General features: G+C 34.5%; 1 protein-coding gene and 1 long non-coding RNA gene across 4 annotated transcripts; both read left to right on the top strand.

The window, feature by feature from the left end:
- Positions 1–2,159: 2,159 nt before the first annotated feature.
- On the top strand, positions 2,160–5,335 carry LOC120158096 (putative disease resistance protein RGA3). Of its 3 annotated transcripts, none has more exons than XR_005519196.1 (4): positions 2,160–4,679; positions 4,781–4,848; positions 4,939–4,998; positions 5,146–5,335. XR_005519196.1 is itself a non-coding variant. In XM_039169027.1 (3 exons), exons 1-2 carry the CDS (start codon positions 2,226–2,228, stop codon positions 4,802–4,804), a joined length of 2,478 nt encoding a protein of 825 aa, XP_039024958.1. In that variant the 5' UTR covers positions 2,160–2,225; the 3' UTR covers positions 4,805–4,848; positions 4,939–5,335. The 3 variants fall into 3 exon arrangements, 1 of the variants encoding a protein (XP_039024958.1); XR_005519195.1 differs by having other exon boundaries at positions 5,098–5,335; XM_039169027.1 differs by having other exon boundaries at positions 4,939–5,335.
- Positions 5,336–16,457: 11,122 nt separating this feature from the next.
- Positions 16,458–17,046, top strand: LOC120158104. The gene is made up of 3 exons (XR_005519199.1): positions 16,458–16,663; positions 16,767–16,904; positions 16,968–17,046. It is a non-coding gene; the product is annotated as an uncharacterized LOC120158104 (long non-coding RNA).
- The last annotated feature ends 216 nt before the right edge of the window (positions 17,047–17,262 follow it).

Genomic DNA, 17,262 nt, shown 5'->3' with positions numbered 1-17,262 from the left:
TTCCACGGCTTCAAGTAGAGGTAAGAATCAACTTTCTATTTCTCTTTTCTATTTAATTCGGTGTTTTGGGTTCTAATGGAGATGGAGGATGCTCTTTTTTTTGTTTAGGGTTTGAATCCCTCTATTTTTTTTCTCCTCTTTTTTCTTCCACCGAATGGTCTTTTATGGTTGCATGCCTCTTCTTTTTTTCTTACTTCCGGTGGGATAATCATTTAGGGTGGGTATGATTTGGTTGGAGTAGGTGAATCTCGTAATTTTTGGGGTAATATTTTTTCTTTTTGACTTTGGAGATGTTGTTGTTTGGATGGCAGATTTTGGTAATAACGATAGCGGCTCAGTTGATTGGCTCGATGGTTCTGCGTTGGTGGCGATGAGGGCAACTTGGCTTGAACAGCGGCTGGAGTTGGCGATGACGCAGAGCTAATAATATTTAGGGTTTTAAAACCCTAAATATTTAGGTCAGTTCGGGTCACCTCCGGGTCAGTCGGATCCGAGCCTGGATCTCCAATAAGGTCAACTTGTTGATGGGTTACTAAGTATTGGGCTGCTTCTTATTGGGCTTCCGGTTTTGGGTCTTGTAATTGGGCTTTAAAGCCTGCACAAATGTAATAATAATAATAATAATAATAATAATAATAATAATATATAATAATAAATAATAAGTTTTTAAAGCCCTGACAAAAACGGGTGTCTACAGAGGCAATATTCATTTATTGAGCACAATAGTTGATCTCCCGCGTTTATGCTAGGGGGTGAATGCTATCGGCTTTAATAAATGAATACCCTTTTCAACTTTGCATCCGTAATGATTTTCAAATTAAATAAAGATCGAACTCAAAATTCCTGATTTTAAATATAGGTTAATCAACTAGGTACAAATTTTTGGGCGCTTGTGGGGGTGCTAATCATTCCCCACACGTAAACTGATTCCCGAACTTGATTTCTGGATTTTCGTATACCTTAAAACTAGGTATTTTGATAAAAATAAAATGTTTTATTAAAATCACTCGATTTTTATGGTGTCCCGATCGCACCTTAAATGATTGGTGGCGACTCCTCACATTTCAAAAAATCTTTTCGAAAGAGAAAACCCTCGAGTCGGTATCGATCTTTCCCCGCCCGGGTGAAAAACAGTGTCGACATTTATAAAAAAATGATTATCAAATTGTTAAAGTATTTACCATATAAAAGTGTATAAAAAAAGTTAAAAATCAATCCATTTTAGTTTAAAATATGTCATGTATTAATATGAATAATTAACACCATTCTTAGTTGTCCTTGTTTACTTAATCGCTTGTGAAAAGTAAAGAGATTTAAAAAATATTTATACAAAAAATGTTTGCATTATAATAATTAGAGTGGAAAAAAAAGATATTGACAACTTTTATAAAGAAAGACTCTGCCCTAAGTCTTCTCTAATATTTTTCTTAAATCATTGGAGCCATGACTATTATAAAGAGAGAGATAATGGATCGTTAGGTTGCATCATTCACACATACTATACAATATATTGTTAATACCACTTGAGCCTCTTATTTCTGATTTGTTTCTTTTATTTTTCATTCATTTTTTATGTAAATTTCCCATTGTTTAAGTATTAAATGTTCAATGGAAGAGTCAAAAGAAGACATACACATTTGTTCGAAACATATGTCATCTTCTTGTCTAAAACATTTTCCATTAGCTGTCTGGTTTTAAATTTTTGTGAATCTTTGTTTGACACCATGGTGCTAAGGATGAGCCATAGCCATTAGACTCAAGTATTGGAATAGTATTGATTTGATCTTTATCTGAACCCGAATTTGGTATGTCATATTATTTTGAAAGAATACGGATTGATTTCAAAACAAAAGAACATTCCATAGAAAATGATAGGAAATTTCTTGGAGTGGTCATGATCTTTTAAATAAAAAAACGCGCAACTTATGACATTTGAGGCCAAAGGGCCCTGCTTTGCATTGATTTGCTTAAATCATGGAGACTACATGGAGGACTTGGCTTGCACCATTGAAAGCTTCTATGTCGTCTTCTGAGGCCAAAGGGCCTACTTTGCTGTACAAATTTACTAGTGGGAGAAATAAACACCACACCTTCCCTAGCTGGTGGGTCATGCACTCCAACTAAAAATCTATAATATAATAATGTATTATCAACACCTGCATTTCATCTCATCTCCTCTTGCAAACAACCCAACACTTTTGCCTTCATTTGTGTTTCAACCACCAATGGCCGAAGCAATTGCTTTCGACATTGCCGCGGGGCTCATTGCCAAATTGGGCTCCCGTGCTCTCTCTCAAATCGGACTGTGGTGGGATTTCAAAGATCATCTCGAAGATCTCAAACGCACCGTCACCAGAATCCAAGCTGTGCTGCTTGACGCGGAAGAGCGATCGGTGACCAGCAATGTTGTCAAAGTTTGGCTTCATGAGCTGAAAGATGCACTGTATGATGCGGAAGACTTGCTGGATGATGTCCATACTGAAGCCTTGCGGAAGGATCTGATGAGTGGGAACAAGCTGACCAAAGAGGTACGTGTTTTCTTCTCAAGCTCAAACCAGTTTGCTTATGGTCGCAAATTGGGTGGTAAAATCAAGGCCATTAAGGCCAGATTTACTTCCATTCAAAGTCAGACCAGTGAGTTAAAGTTGGTAGAGCGTGATCTTTCCGTGGAAACTCCTTTCACGGCCAAAAGGAGGCGGCATACGCACTCTTTTGTGGGTAAAGAAGAAATAATAGGGAGGGACGGTGATAAAGCAGCTCTTCTAAAACTCTTGCTAGAAAAAGAGTTCCATAGTGAAGAGAATGTTATCATGGTTCCAATCGTGGGGATTGGAGGCTTGGGAAAGACTGCGTTGGCGCAGTTTGTCTATAATCATGAAAGGGTTAGTGGTCATTTTGAGTTGAGGATGTGGGTTTGTGTTTCCAATGTTTTTGATGTAAAAACAATAGTAGCGAATATTATCAAATCCGTGACTAATCAAGCACCCAATCAAAATCTCGAGATCGATCAATTGCAAACACAGCTTCGAGATAAAATTGATGGGAAAAAATACTTGCTTGTTTTGGATGATATTTGGAACGAGGAGGGAGAACAATGGTTTAGCTTAAAGAAGTTACTGATGGGTGGGGCTAGAGGAAGTAGAATAATAGTAACTACTCGCTCTCATAGAGTAGCAAAGGTTACTAGTAAATGTCAACCCTATGTTTTGGAAGGTTTGTCTGATGATGACGCTTGGTCTTTGTTCAAACAAATAGCATTTGAGCAAAGAGATGCGGACTCAACAAATCCAGTCTTTTTGGAAATAGGAAAGCAGATTGTGAAAAAGTGTGGCGGAGTTCCCTTAGTCCTAAGGACTATAGCTAGTACGCTATCCATTAAGGAAACTGAAAGAGAGTGGCGTTCTTTCAAAGATAATGAACTTGCTAGGATATCTCAAAAAGATGGTGAAATTTTGCCTACACTCAAGCTGAGTTATGACCATCTTCCAGCCCATTTGAAGCATTGCTTTGCCTATTGCAGACTGTACCCAAAAGATTATATAATCCAAGTACAAACACTTGTTCAACTTTGGATTGCACAAGGTTTTGTAAAGCAATCAGAGCCGAATCAATCTCTCCAAGAGATTGGGTTGGATTATTTTAAAGAGTTAGCGGAAAGAAGTTTCTTTCAAGATATAGTAGAGTACAACGGCGCAGAAATGACATGTAAAATGCATGATTTAATGCATGATCTTGCTGAATCAGTAGCAGGGAGTGAGAGTAGAATTTTAGACTCAAATTCAAATACAAGCGAGGTTGATGAAATATATCGTCATATAACAATTGATTTTCAAATATTTCCTTCGTTCAAGGGAAAGAAGTTACGAACTTTGTTGTCCTTTCCTAAACAGAAAAATAGAAATAGGAGTGAGACGATTTGGAATTTAATAATTTCAAACTGTAGGTGTTTGCGTGTGTTAAAATTGGATGATTTAGATCTTGATATAGTTCCACGCTCCATTCATAAGTTGAAACATCTGAAGTACCTTGATCTCTCTTGGAATGGAGATCTTCAGATCCTCCCGAAGAGTATTTGCAAGTTACTAAATTTGCAAGTGCTGAAACTTGACCATTGTTGGGAGCTTCAAGAATTGCCAGAGAAGATTGAAAAATTGGTGAATCTTACCCATCTTTTATGTAGCAGTTGTTGGAGTTTAACTCATATGCCACGTGGAATAGGGAAGCTGACTTCGCTTCAGACGTTAAGCCGGTTTGTGGTGGATGAACGTGGTTCCGATGGTGCTGCTGCTGCTGCAGATCTAAGTGAATTGGGTGGACTTAACAATTTGAGGGGAAATCTAAGTATGAAAAATTTGGGATTGGTGAAAAATGCAAAAGAGGAGTTCAGGGCTGCTAATTTGAAAGAGAAGCAACATTTGGAATCATTGGATTTAGAATGGGGCGACACTACAGATGATGAAGAGAAGTCACTCGAAGACCTCCAGCCCCATCCTAATCTGAAGGTGCTCTATTTGGATGGATGGAGGGGCAATGCCAAGATTCCGAGCTGGCTTTCTTTGCTCACAAATTTGAAAGTCTTATCTATAGAACGAAGTCCCTATTTGGCGGAAAGATGTCAGAAGGACATTGGTGAGGATTGGCATAAGATTGCTCACATCCCACGCATTTGGGTGCATCGGGTGGGTGCATCCTACCCTTTTCATTTATCCACTTTTACAACAATATATCGTGTTTTCTATTCTCAACATGTTAATATTGCTTACTTGTTTTCTATCTGCAGAGATTGGTGCAAAACCTTGAGTAGGGCATTGGAGTGTTTCAAGTATATAAATATATGCAGAAAAAGAGGTAGTAATTACGTAATTGCTTTAGGCTTTTATATCGTATATAGAATCTCAGAATTGCAGTTGTCTGATAATGAATGCCCCTCTTTGTCAGCATGAGTTTCTTCAACAGCTGATCCATTCCACTTGATACCAAATAAATTTATTCCGGAAGGTAATCAATATCACCCAATTCTTTACTACCCGAGTTCAAAATAATCCAAAAACAAGTATCACTAATCATTTCGCCATTATTATCGCATTCTCTTTGCAGCAAAACTGACAAGGCTTTCTTATGATGTAACTAATGTGATGTGGACAGGACTAAGAAGCTTGCAATGCTTGTCTTGCGGATTGCTTATTTTCAACATGCTTCTACTCCATGCTCTGCTTCTCAATTGATCATGTAAAAATGACATAAATTTCCTTGTAACTTTCGATTGATCCAATAAAATTTGACATAAACGGTGACCAAATTGAACATGTCTCAGATGACACCGACATAAATATGACCTCCTAACTTTATTTCTATTTATTTTTGTCCCTATTTATGGTTATATGCGTTTATTTCTTTTTTATTTTATTTTAATTTTGTGCCCTTTTGTTTTATTTATATTCCAGTCTCTATTTTTAAGCAATTTATATATTAGTACCTTTATTTTATGCAATTTTAATTTAAGCATTAATTTTATGCATTTATATTTCTACCTAGGGATGGGCATGAGACTCGAACCCGATGGGTTCCTATCCGACCCGATCGAGTCGGATTTTTTATAAAAAAATGGGGTTCGGGTTGGGACGGATTTTTTTAATGTTCGGTTCGGTTCGGGTTTGAGTTTAGGGTGAAAAAACACGACCCTACTCGACCCGAAAAAATATATAATTTTACCTTATATATTTAGGAATAATTACAATAATACCCCTCTATATATTATTTTTTTCAATTAAGTCAATGTTTTTATTGAATAAAAATATTTTTTATTATTTTCGGTCAGGTCGGGTTGGGTTTTTAAGTTATATATCGGGTCGGGGTCGGGTCTGGTAAAAACTTGTTTTGATCAGGTCGGATTGGGTCTCGGGTGGAGGACTCCTTGTTCTAGGGTCAGGTCGGGTTTTTAAGTTATATTATTGAATAAAAATATTTTTTTATTATTTCTCGGGTGGAGGACTCCTTGTTCTACCCTTTACTTTTATGTATTTATATTTCTATCCTTTTGTTTTTTGTTATTTATTTTTTGGTACTTTAATTTTTAGCCTTTAATTTTATATCTTTATTTATTATTACATATATTCTAGCACTTAAATTTCTATATTTTATTATTCTAGTTTTTTTTTTATTTTGGCAATTATACCACAATATTTATATTTCAAGTATTTATTCTCTGTTTGAGTTTTGTTAAATTCCTCTATTTTAGTCCTTGATAGATCACTTGTTTTGTTAGATTTAGTCCTTAAATTTAGACTCCTTTAAATTTGGCCCCAAAACTTTTAATTTAGGAGAATTCTTAATTTGGTTCTCGTTTTTGCTCGAGGTTCTGAATTAATTATTTGATTTGCATAATCGATTAAAATTAATTTAAATTAATATTAGAGCCTCCTTTTTTAGGTTTGATCCTTAGGTTCTTTAAATTTTAAATATGCATACTTAGTGGATTTTAAATTAAATACGATTTCGAACTCAAAATTTCCAATTTTTAAAATACATGGTAATTGACTAGGTACCAATTTGGGCGTTGTGGGAGTGTTAACCATTCCCCACGCTTAACTAAATCCTGAACCCGACTTCTGGTTTCGCAGACCAAAACTTGGTATTTTTTTAGTAACATAAAATTGTTTAATTAAATTACATGATTGTTCCAATCTCATCTTAAAAATGATTAGTGGCGACTCCTATTCTTTTCATTGAAAACCATTTATTTATTTTCCATAAAAAATCGTATCAATAAAAATCGGTTACAACAGCTTGACGACTCCACTAGGGATGCTTTTGTTTTCTAAAACAAAAAGAGAGTTAAGCTATGAACTGATTACCTTATATTTTAAAAGCATGAAATTTTGAGTTTAAGTTTATCCAATTTACAATTCTTTATGTCTTTTCGAAAAATAAAATACTTACTCTCTGGTTAATTCTTTCATTTGTTCGAATATATATATAGGACCATTGCATAACATAAGCTCTATACATGAGCTCTTCCCTTTTAAGTGAGAGTGAAAGCGACGTCTTCGTGAGAATTTATTCTCCATGTCAGACATAGCAAGTAACTTCCGGGGTTTATATGCCCTATGTCTTCGTGATGATATATTCTCCGTGTCAGCCATAGGGAAATGTGTCATCTTGAATTGAACTCGATTCGTTTAAGTTGATCATTATAAAGAATGAAGTAAGCCCACATCTCTAGAGCCATGTGGATACCCTAAGAGAACTAGAATGCATGTAGTTAAGGTTCTAATTTTATCTGTATGCTTTATTCATTATATTCATGGTTTATTTACCGATTGAATTTAATCATTTCTGATTTTTTTAATGCACATTTCTTTTACTTGATCATTATTTCAATAACTTGATTTCCTTCTGTCTTGTTATGTGCTTTGTTGTGTTTTATTTTTTTGCATGAATATGACATATCATCAAAGATATTTATCCCCAAAATAGTTGTTGGCATTAGAAGGAACTTAAAACGACAATGTCTTCCGATGGGTTAGATAGAATTTCAGAGATTGATCGGTGGTCAGAATAGAAACAACTTCAATCAAGAGACAGTCTATATGCTAAAGAAACGATCCGAGCTCAACATGGTTATGTAACACCCCAATTTAGGGGCTAAAGTTTAGAAATTATAAAGTATTGAATTTAAAGTGGTATTTTGGAAGAAATTAGGGATTAAAGTGTAAAATCGCAAAGTTAGCATACCATTTTATAAAGTACATGAAATTCAGTAACTAAACTCATAATTTACCCATTTTTCTTTTGGAGAGAATTATAAATCTCTCCCCCTATGTTTCTGCAGATTTTTTCCTCATTTTCCTCTTATCGATAAACTACTTTGCGCTCCAATCTATTCACCATCCGGCTATCGTTTGACGATCCGAAACCATCATTGTGTTCGTTGTCGACCGAAGAACAAAACCCTTTAAAGAACTTGTCGTGCATCGGCGTCATTTGTCGTAAATTTCAATCGGAAGTATCGTCATTTTTAACTCAATCTCCGTTGGATTTCCCTCGATTCACATCGATCCGGTCACCCGTTTTTGACACCTCCCACACCATCGTGTTCCTTGTATCGTTTCGAGTCCACCGGTGTCTGTCACGTCTCTGTCATCGCCGGCACGTGAAGGGGTGAGAAAGTCAAAGTCTTTGACGTTTCGGAATCGAGCTCTCTACCATTCAAAATTTTGACCCGAGCTTGGTAAGTGTCTTAAAATCGCTTAAAATATTTTTAGAAAATTTTTGGAAATTTTTCAGACACCGTATCATTGTTCATGCGCCGCCCCTGCGCGTGGGGGAGCTTCCGAAACTGTTGGGGCAGTTTGACCCGACCCGTTGACCGTTGACTTTGACCAAAAAGTCAAATTTTTTGAAAAGTTATATTTTTAGTTTGTAGACGTCCTGAGTTCGATTCCGAAGTCTGTTTTTCAAAATTCAAACCCGAAAGCCTCAAAATCGTCAGACAAACCTGTTGACTTTGACCAAAAAGTCAAAATTTTCGAAAATACGTATTTTATATTTTTCGACGTCCTGAATCTGAATCCGAAGTCTGTTTCATCAAATTCAAACCTAGTAAGCTATTTTTGACTGATTAATCACCTGATTTGATCCGTTTTTCGCAATTAAACTCCGTTTTTAATGAAATTTCTGTTGATGTGTATCCAAGGAATTATTGGAAGTTGATTTCAAGATCGAGGACGTTCGAGTGGAGTTTAAATGGTCTATCAGTATGGCACAAAAATCGAGGTAATACATTACTACCTCTTTATGCTTTTTTAAACATGTTGACAATGGATAAATGCATGAATGTGTATGATTGGTCTATTATGCGTGTTTGATTATGGATGGATTCCAACCGAATACGGTTTAAGTGATAAATTAGTTAAGACTCTATTGAATTACAAGTTTTGTGATTGAGTGATAAAGCAATCAGTCCTGAATATGTAAATTATAATTTATCTTATTAAAGGTACTTGGATGATAAATTATATGAATACTTCGATTAGGTAAAATTACGAAAGTACCCTTATGTTGTAAAAAGACAAGAATTGATCCTAGAAGTTGGATAAGAAGTTTGTAAAGACATATTGATCTGATGAAACTACTGATGTGTATAGAAAATACTAGTTTTTGCTTAGGAAATCTGGTTAACTGATTTCTAAACCCCAGCTGGCTTTTATAAGATATTAGAAGTTTAATAAGGAATAATTTAAAGTTTAGAGATTATCTGGGAAATCGATTAACCCTAGAATCTCTAAATTATAATTATCATGGTTAAGAGTTTTAATACGAAATTATATGGTTAAGAAATTACTAGATTACCCTTGAGAGGAAAAAATAACCCAAATTGACCCTCAATGGAAAAGTACTCAAGAAGTCATGCCTAAATCGATGAATTACTAGTTTCATCGTTAAGTTCACACATTTGTACATAAAATTCCTGATAATCCGTAAATCTCCAAGTTATAAGTAAATATATGAGGAATAATTTATTGAGGATGCTCTTTTGACAGAATTATTCGAAAGGACTGAAGTAAATGATAAATTTGAATTAAATAATATGATCGGAAAAAAAGAAAATGATTGAAATACCCTAGATCTGTAAAATGACCAAATTACCCCTATAATAGAAATGACCCAAGAATATTACTAAGCCTAGAAATGAATGGATATCCTCAAGCTCTGAAATGACTGGAATAACATTGAGTACCAAAATGACCACCAAAATACCCTTGTGGCCTAGACTAAGTAAATGTCTTCGATTAATTAAGGAATCTAAATAAACATGGGTGTTGTACTACCCTTAAAAGTTATGGAACTTAGCTTAAGTGAGTTGACCAACATTAATACTATGGCAGTACCTGAATAGCATAGATACCACTCGAATCCTTGTTCGTCTCCTCAAGTTTGGATCGATGATAATTCTAGAAGTACTCAGTTCAGCTCAACTCTAGATCACATTTGGTACTAAGAAGTGGATATTTGTTAGACAAATCAACTACGAGTACCAAATTGAACTAAACAGAAGTATAATATGTATCGAAATTCAGAAACGTCCGAATTACTCTGGAAAACTGTGAAGTAACCGAGATAGACTTGACTACTAAGTGAACTAAGTAAGCTCAATGACTGAGGATTAAATAAGTGATTTGGATGAGTCTGTGAATGCTAATGAACTTACATGATGTATTGTCCTTCTGGGTCATTAACTACAAATCAAACACATCAGCATTTCATGATATTGTGGAAGCGTGGAAATGAAATAAGGACTATTGGAGGATATATTCAGCGATGATTCTGAAGATGATCTATGGACAAGAATTTGTGGTATTAAAGAGTAAATACCATAAAAGGATAATGAATTTACCAGTCGACAAGCATTAGTTCTGGGAACTATTCATCTAGAGTTGTTCGATAATCCGATAAATCGGCATAGATTGTAAAGTTCCTAATTTTCGTTATTCCTTATCAGCTCAAATCACTCTGGTCATATCTAGAAAAAAAACAAGTAACTCAGATGTAAAGGATTCTGAATACCCTTCTGATTATGTAGAACTTCTAAAAAATGTCCGAATAAGATGATCTTGATAAATCATATTCTGAATAACTGACGATTCTATCAGTTAATGAACTCTTCCAATAGTGATTCTAACTTCCGACATTCTATCGGCATACTGAAGATATGTGTTTCTCTGCCCGATAAGATTATCCAGTATCTCTGAATAATATCTGTAAACACTAGTGTGTTCCCTAATTACATGAATGTTTTATCTGATTTTCGATTTGAATTCTGTTCTGATTTTTTATCTGGTTTATGATCTGAATTATGTTCTGATTTCTTATCTGGATTCTGTTATGATATCTGATCTGAATTCTGTTTTGATTTCTGATATCTTCGTTTACTGATGAAAAATTTTATTTGGGGGTATTGTTGGAGGAAGTATTTCTGCAGGTTCCTCGGCTTTGTGCTCAGGGCTTTACAGGTTGTGTGGGTTAGGTGTATGGTTCTGGGGAACCTACACAAACAGATTGTGAAAGGATGGGGGTAGTGTTATGTTTTTAAAAATATAGTTTAAAAGATTTGTATCTTTTCACTGGTTTTACGGGAACACACTAGATAACCTATTCTGATCTCCTGAACTCAGTCATCCAAAATATTTCTCTGAACTGAAAGCCCATTGTCTGTTACTACCTGAGATATCAGTGAAACCTCAGCTCAATCTAAAAATCTGTAGATGTCTGAACCGATAAGGAAATATATGTTTATCCGCATCTGCACGTTTTCCAGCATCATCTGGTAGTTCTGTATTACTGAGCTTTCCAAAGCTCACTCTGTTACTCATCTTTTCAGGTTAAAAGGATTGAACCAGTGCATCTATCGACATCAATAAAGGAATTATTCTGGCGTTGCTTGCAGAGTATGGTACATATGATTAGGGGGCATGTAGATTGTATTTTGTTTTATATCTGAGTCTGAAAACTTGTTTTATTTCTGAATATTGATAAATCATTTTATGATTTTACATGTTTTAATAAAAGTTTTGAATTTTCTGATATTTTTACAGTAGGTTGCTCTGGTGGCCCTAATGTGACACTCCAGATCGGATCGGGTTACCCATATCGGTCTGTGGGGGTTACAGATTCAATGCTGAGGGGAGAAGCTGAAGACCGTGAGCTTGCTTAATTAATCTTTGATATGGATTTTAATGATGCCAAAGTGTTATGAAGAACGATGCATTATCCGACTACTCACAGGAGTTGAAGAGCTAGAAGATAGATCTAGATTTCATTTCATAAATCTTCGATTTTCGCTTTCCCACTGTACATAGATATTGCCAGTTCTTTGAGAATTGTTTTATGAACATTTATTTTTTGATCAATATCTTTTGCATACATTCATTTTGCATTGCATTTGTGCTACTTAATACATTTCCAAATCATGCATTAAAAAATTCATTGAATAATAAGATAAGATTTCCGATTGCAGTGATCTTGGTTCCTACTAGTAATGAGAACACTCAGCACCCGCAAAAGAAAAATGCCTAAAGAAATAGAGGATAGGCTAACCAAAATTGAGAGAGAGCAGAAAGAGATGCAAGAAGAAGTGAGAAGTAAGTTGACACAAATTGAGGTTGATATCACAAACTCTCAACTCGATCTACTGAACAAGATGAAAGAAATGTTTAGGATGCATATGATCGCTGAAAAGAGTCTTGATGAAGACCCCACACATCCTCTGGTCCAGGGTAGATGCCTGGAATCCCTGCTTCTGGTCCAGGGTTTGCTTACATAATATGGCAAAACTAGCAAAGGAAGCTACAACAACACGGCACATTCATGAGTCTATGTTTCGTTACTTCGATAAGGAAAAGTTATGGTCCTCTAAAAATGGTATTGCCTTGCCGGTCTTAAGGGCAATGCATATTTTAACAGATAGTTCTGGAACTCATGCCCTTTTTTTCTTCTGCCCCCTCCTATTATCTATTTCTGATTAATTTTCTGTTCTTCTGCTTTTCCTAAAAATATATATGACCTTTAGACGGTGAGAAAAAGTGATACTATCGGTTTCCCCACGTTTGCAGGACAGAATGCACACCTTCTGCTGTCCGTACTAGTTAAGAATCTCGATCACAAAAGTGTCCTCAAACAACCTGACGTGCAACTTCAAATTGTAGAAGTTATAACATCCCTTGCTAGAGACTCAAAAGTTGAGGCTTCTGTAGCAATAATCAGTGCAGTTAGTGATGTTATGAGGCATTTACGGAGGGCAACTATGGGAACTGAAATAATAAATTGGAACAAGAGCTTCAAAGAAGCAGTGGATGATTGTCTAGTACAGTTATCACATACGATGAGACCCTTTTGTCATTCTTGAGTAGATGTGTTACTAAAACTCGGGTTAGATCATCTAAGCTAATTACTTAGTTTTTTTTCATTTTTTTTCTTGTGAACAGGTTGGTGATGCAGGTCCAATTCTTGATGCTATGGCTGTGATGTTTTGAGAATATCCCAAATATTACAGTTATAGCAAGAACTACAATCCGTGTTATTTATCGCTCAACGCAGATCATAGCCTCAATTCCAAATCCATCCTATCCAAATCATACCCTCGTTTTTTTTAGTTTACCCTTTTTGTTTGGAGTTACTTCGTTCACATAGGCATTTCCCGAGGCATTGTTCCATCAATTACTCCCGGCTATGGTCCACCCTGACCATGAGATACGGATCGGAGCCCACCGTATCTTTTCTGTTGTTCTTGTTCCATCTAGTTTGCCCTCAACCATCCTCAGTTACTGGAGTAACAAAGAAAGGCTCAGGTATTCCAAGAACGCTTTCGAGAACCGTCTCCGTCTTTTATTCTTCAGCTGCCCTTTTCGAGAAGCTAAAGAAAGAGAAATCCTTCTCAAGGGAGAATGCTTGTCTATAGAATAAAGAAATTGTTGCTAGTGAGAAGCAACTAGAAAACATTCAAAATGGGATTCTGATTAGATTAACGTCATCTTACACAAGAACATACACTATAATAAGTCCACCGGTATCTTTGGCAACAGATGAAAATCCTCCGAGCAATTCAAAAACAGAATCCGTGAGTATTTCACAATTTCCTCTCTAAATTTTCTCATCTATTCATTCATGGCTAATACAAATCCAAACATAAGTATATGGATATGATCTTCCAAGGATCCTCCAAATAAAGGAAAATCTTGAATAAAAATGAAAATACACATATCGGAGTCGGACACATACCCTTGTCAGACATTGTCATCGGAGTTTGACTAACATAGTAAGGAAGTACAAGACCTGATTCAGGCAGCAGTGATTTGCTCTTTACCGATATGCCTAAAACTTCTTGTAAAATGAATGTTTCAAAAGATAAACATGATTTGTTTGATATTTGTCAAATTTGTGATCTTTTTCATGAAGTTGTTTTATTTGTCAAACCTCAGGAGGCCAATTCCTTTTGGCTTAGTAGCACCCAGATTAGTCTCTTGCTTTCATCAATTTGGGGGATCTTATGGGGAGATCTTATTAAATCCATGTATTGTGTAGTTGATTGTCTAAGCTGCTTACTGGAAAGAAAACTTTCTTCTGGTGGTTACCCATAGCATCAAACTGACATTCATTCTATTTCTGAGTTTAATTTTTGTATGTTTGTGTTTATGTAATGCTGGAGAATAGCAGAATATATGAAATCGCAATGCCCAGTACCTACGATTCGATTCAATTCTGAATGATCGTAGTTTCCAGCTAGCTTTGTCACTGAGAAGCATCTCTCTCGAGAAAGGAGGTGAGCACCCAAAGTTGTAATTCTCTTTTGGAATCGAATATTTTTACAATGTCTGCTTTCTCTTGCCTTCGACTTTCATGACCCCCTCTCAACAAACAAAAAATTGGACCAGGTAATAAAAGAATACTTAAATTAAATTAAATTACTATGATACTCCCCCTCAAGTGTAGGAACAAACATGTATTATAAACTTTATATGTACGGATAATAAAATCATTATCAAGAGGATAACAACTTGCGGTAGTACCAACTCTGATACCATGTAAAATTTAAGACATCAAACCAGAGATCAATGGTGCAAAAGCGGGCAAGCACATGTTATCTATGTGTAGGTTACCTCCAAGTATTAGTTATGGGAGTTTACTATATCTTGTTATCAAATCAGAAATCAATTGTACTTCCGCTAATGCTGCAGGGCCACTTTCACCGTCACGTCGTAGATCTCTTTTCACCTTGGCAACTTCAATGATCCTATTCTCGTCAAAAGCATTTAGGTGGTGTTTATTTTTACAGAGGTAAAAGGTCTGCAGTCTGCGGACCACATCTGCAGGCATCTGCAGCAGAAGATGTGGACCAAAAGTCTGCAGTCTGCAAGAAAAAGACTGTTTGTTTTTTAACGTCTGCAGACTGCTAAAATGAACTGAAATATAAATAAACTGACTTTTTAAACTTAAAAGAGTTTTGCAATATTGAGATTTAAATAATTTTAGTTTTACAATACTGAAATTTAAATAATCCATATAACTACAATAATAAATTATTTAAAATAAATCAATCCATATTTTAAAATAAATCAATCCATACTAATAAATTATTTAAAATAAATCAATCCATACAACTACAATAATAAATCAATCCATATTTTAAAATAAATCAATCCATACTAATAAATTATTTAAAATAAATCAATACATACAACTACAATAATAAATCAATCTATATTTTAAAATAAATCAATCTATACAAATAAATTATTTAAAATAAATCAATCTATACTAATAAATTATTTAAAATAAATCAATCCATATTTTAAAATAAATCAATTCATATTTTAAAATAAATCAATCCATACTAATAAATTATTTAAAATAAATCAATCCATACAACTACAATAATAAATCAATCCATATTTTAAAATAAATCAACCCATACAAATAAATTATTTAAAATAAATCAATTCATACTAATAATTTATTTAGAATAAATCAATCCATATTTTAAAATAAATCAATCAATATTTTAAAATAAATCAATCCATACTAATAAATTATTTAAAATAAATCAATCTATATTTTAAAATAAATCAATCCATACTAATAAATTATTTAAAATAAATCAATCCATATTTTAAAATAAATCAATTCATACTAATAAATTATTTAAAATAAATCAATCTATACAACTACAATAATAAATCAATCCATATTTTAAAATAAATCAATCTATACTAATAAATTATTTAAAATAAATCAATCCATATTTTAAAATAAATAATTCATACTAATAAATTATTTAAAATAAATCAATCCATATTTTAAAATAAATCAATTCGTACTAATAAATTATTTAAAATAAATCAATCCATATTTTATAATAATTTATTTTAAAGTAAATTATTTTATAATAAATTATTTTAAAATAAATTATTTTAAAATAAATTATTTTAAAATAAATGACCTTATTAAATTATTTAAAATTATTTTAATAAATAACTATATTTTATAATTGTTCTTGAAGAGGTTTGAAGACCTTTGAAGATATAAAACCAAGTCTGCACCAAGAAGAGCTCGCGCAGACGTTTGAAGAGCTTCTGTTTTCTAAAAAACAAACAGTATGCGAAGCCTAATGTCTGCGCGTGGTCTGCGCGACGCAGACATAAGTGGTTTGAAGAGCTTACACAGTGAAAACAAACACAACCTTAATATTCGCCCTATCATTGATTCTGCCAAGGTTGCACTTACAGAAATAATGTAATGAAACTTCTCATTCACGAAACCATACTTGCTTTTCCTTCCGGAATAATGTTGAAGTTTCTTTCTAATGCAAAATATCAATCCATAGGATGATCCATTTTTTGGATGTGCCATGGTTTCATCTGACTGGTTATTCGATCTTGTTTTGATGTGCCATGGTTCTATTATCCATAGGATGATCCATTTTTGCGCTTGATGGACGATCGTAAGTTACAGGCAGTTAACACTGAGCCTGACCATCCAACAAATGTTTATGGATCTAAAGAAGATGATGCTGTAGCTTTAAAGACTCTCGGAAATTCAGATAGCTCCAGAACAAAGTAGGGAAACTCTCGCTTCTGAAATTGTGAAAACTTTGGGAAACTTGTCGGAGGTAAAGCTTTTTATCCCAAATTTCGAGACCCTGATGCATTATCAAAGAGCTAGTATTTTCTATTGTAATTACCTTATGCTAATAGTTGGTGACTATATGGCAGTTTAAATTGTCCACCATACAGGAACTGCTGCTGAATGAATTCTTGCCAGACGATGTGTGTCCACTAGATGCCCATTTTTCTATGGATGCTCCTCATAAAGTATATCAAGCTGGGCCTGAAGACAATAAATCTATTGAGGTAAATATCCCTTGCATCTTTTATCTACCAAAATGCTTGGAACTCAAGTGATTCCTTTTGCAGGGAGCTTCGGTTTGGTTAATAGATGATGATGATAATGATGCTTTTCTGGAACCATTTGAAGCCAAACGAAGGATAGTTCGCTGTGACATTCCTTTTTACTCTGTTCGGAAACACTAGCGACGCCTAGAGTAGAATAACTTATATATTTGGAACCAATGATAAGGGGAATTGATGATAGGCATCGATTATTTTGTTTATGATAGAACAAGCATAATTATTTTCTTTATCTGCGCAGGTAGTGGAGACGGCATATCAGTTTGGAAGAAGTCCCATCTCCACCGGACCGGACTTGTCT

This window comes from Hibiscus syriacus, unplaced genomic scaffold, assembly GCF_006381635.1.
Source record: "Hibiscus syriacus cultivar Baekdansim isolate YM2019G1 unplaced genomic scaffold, ASM638163v2 tig00111303_pilon, whole genome shotgun sequence".
In the NCBI taxonomy this organism is placed as follows: domain Eukaryota; kingdom Viridiplantae; phylum Streptophyta; class Magnoliopsida; order Malvales; family Malvaceae; genus Hibiscus; species Hibiscus syriacus.
Note: the sequence above shows the minus strand (reverse complement) of the source record. Positions and strands in the feature narration are given on the sequence as shown.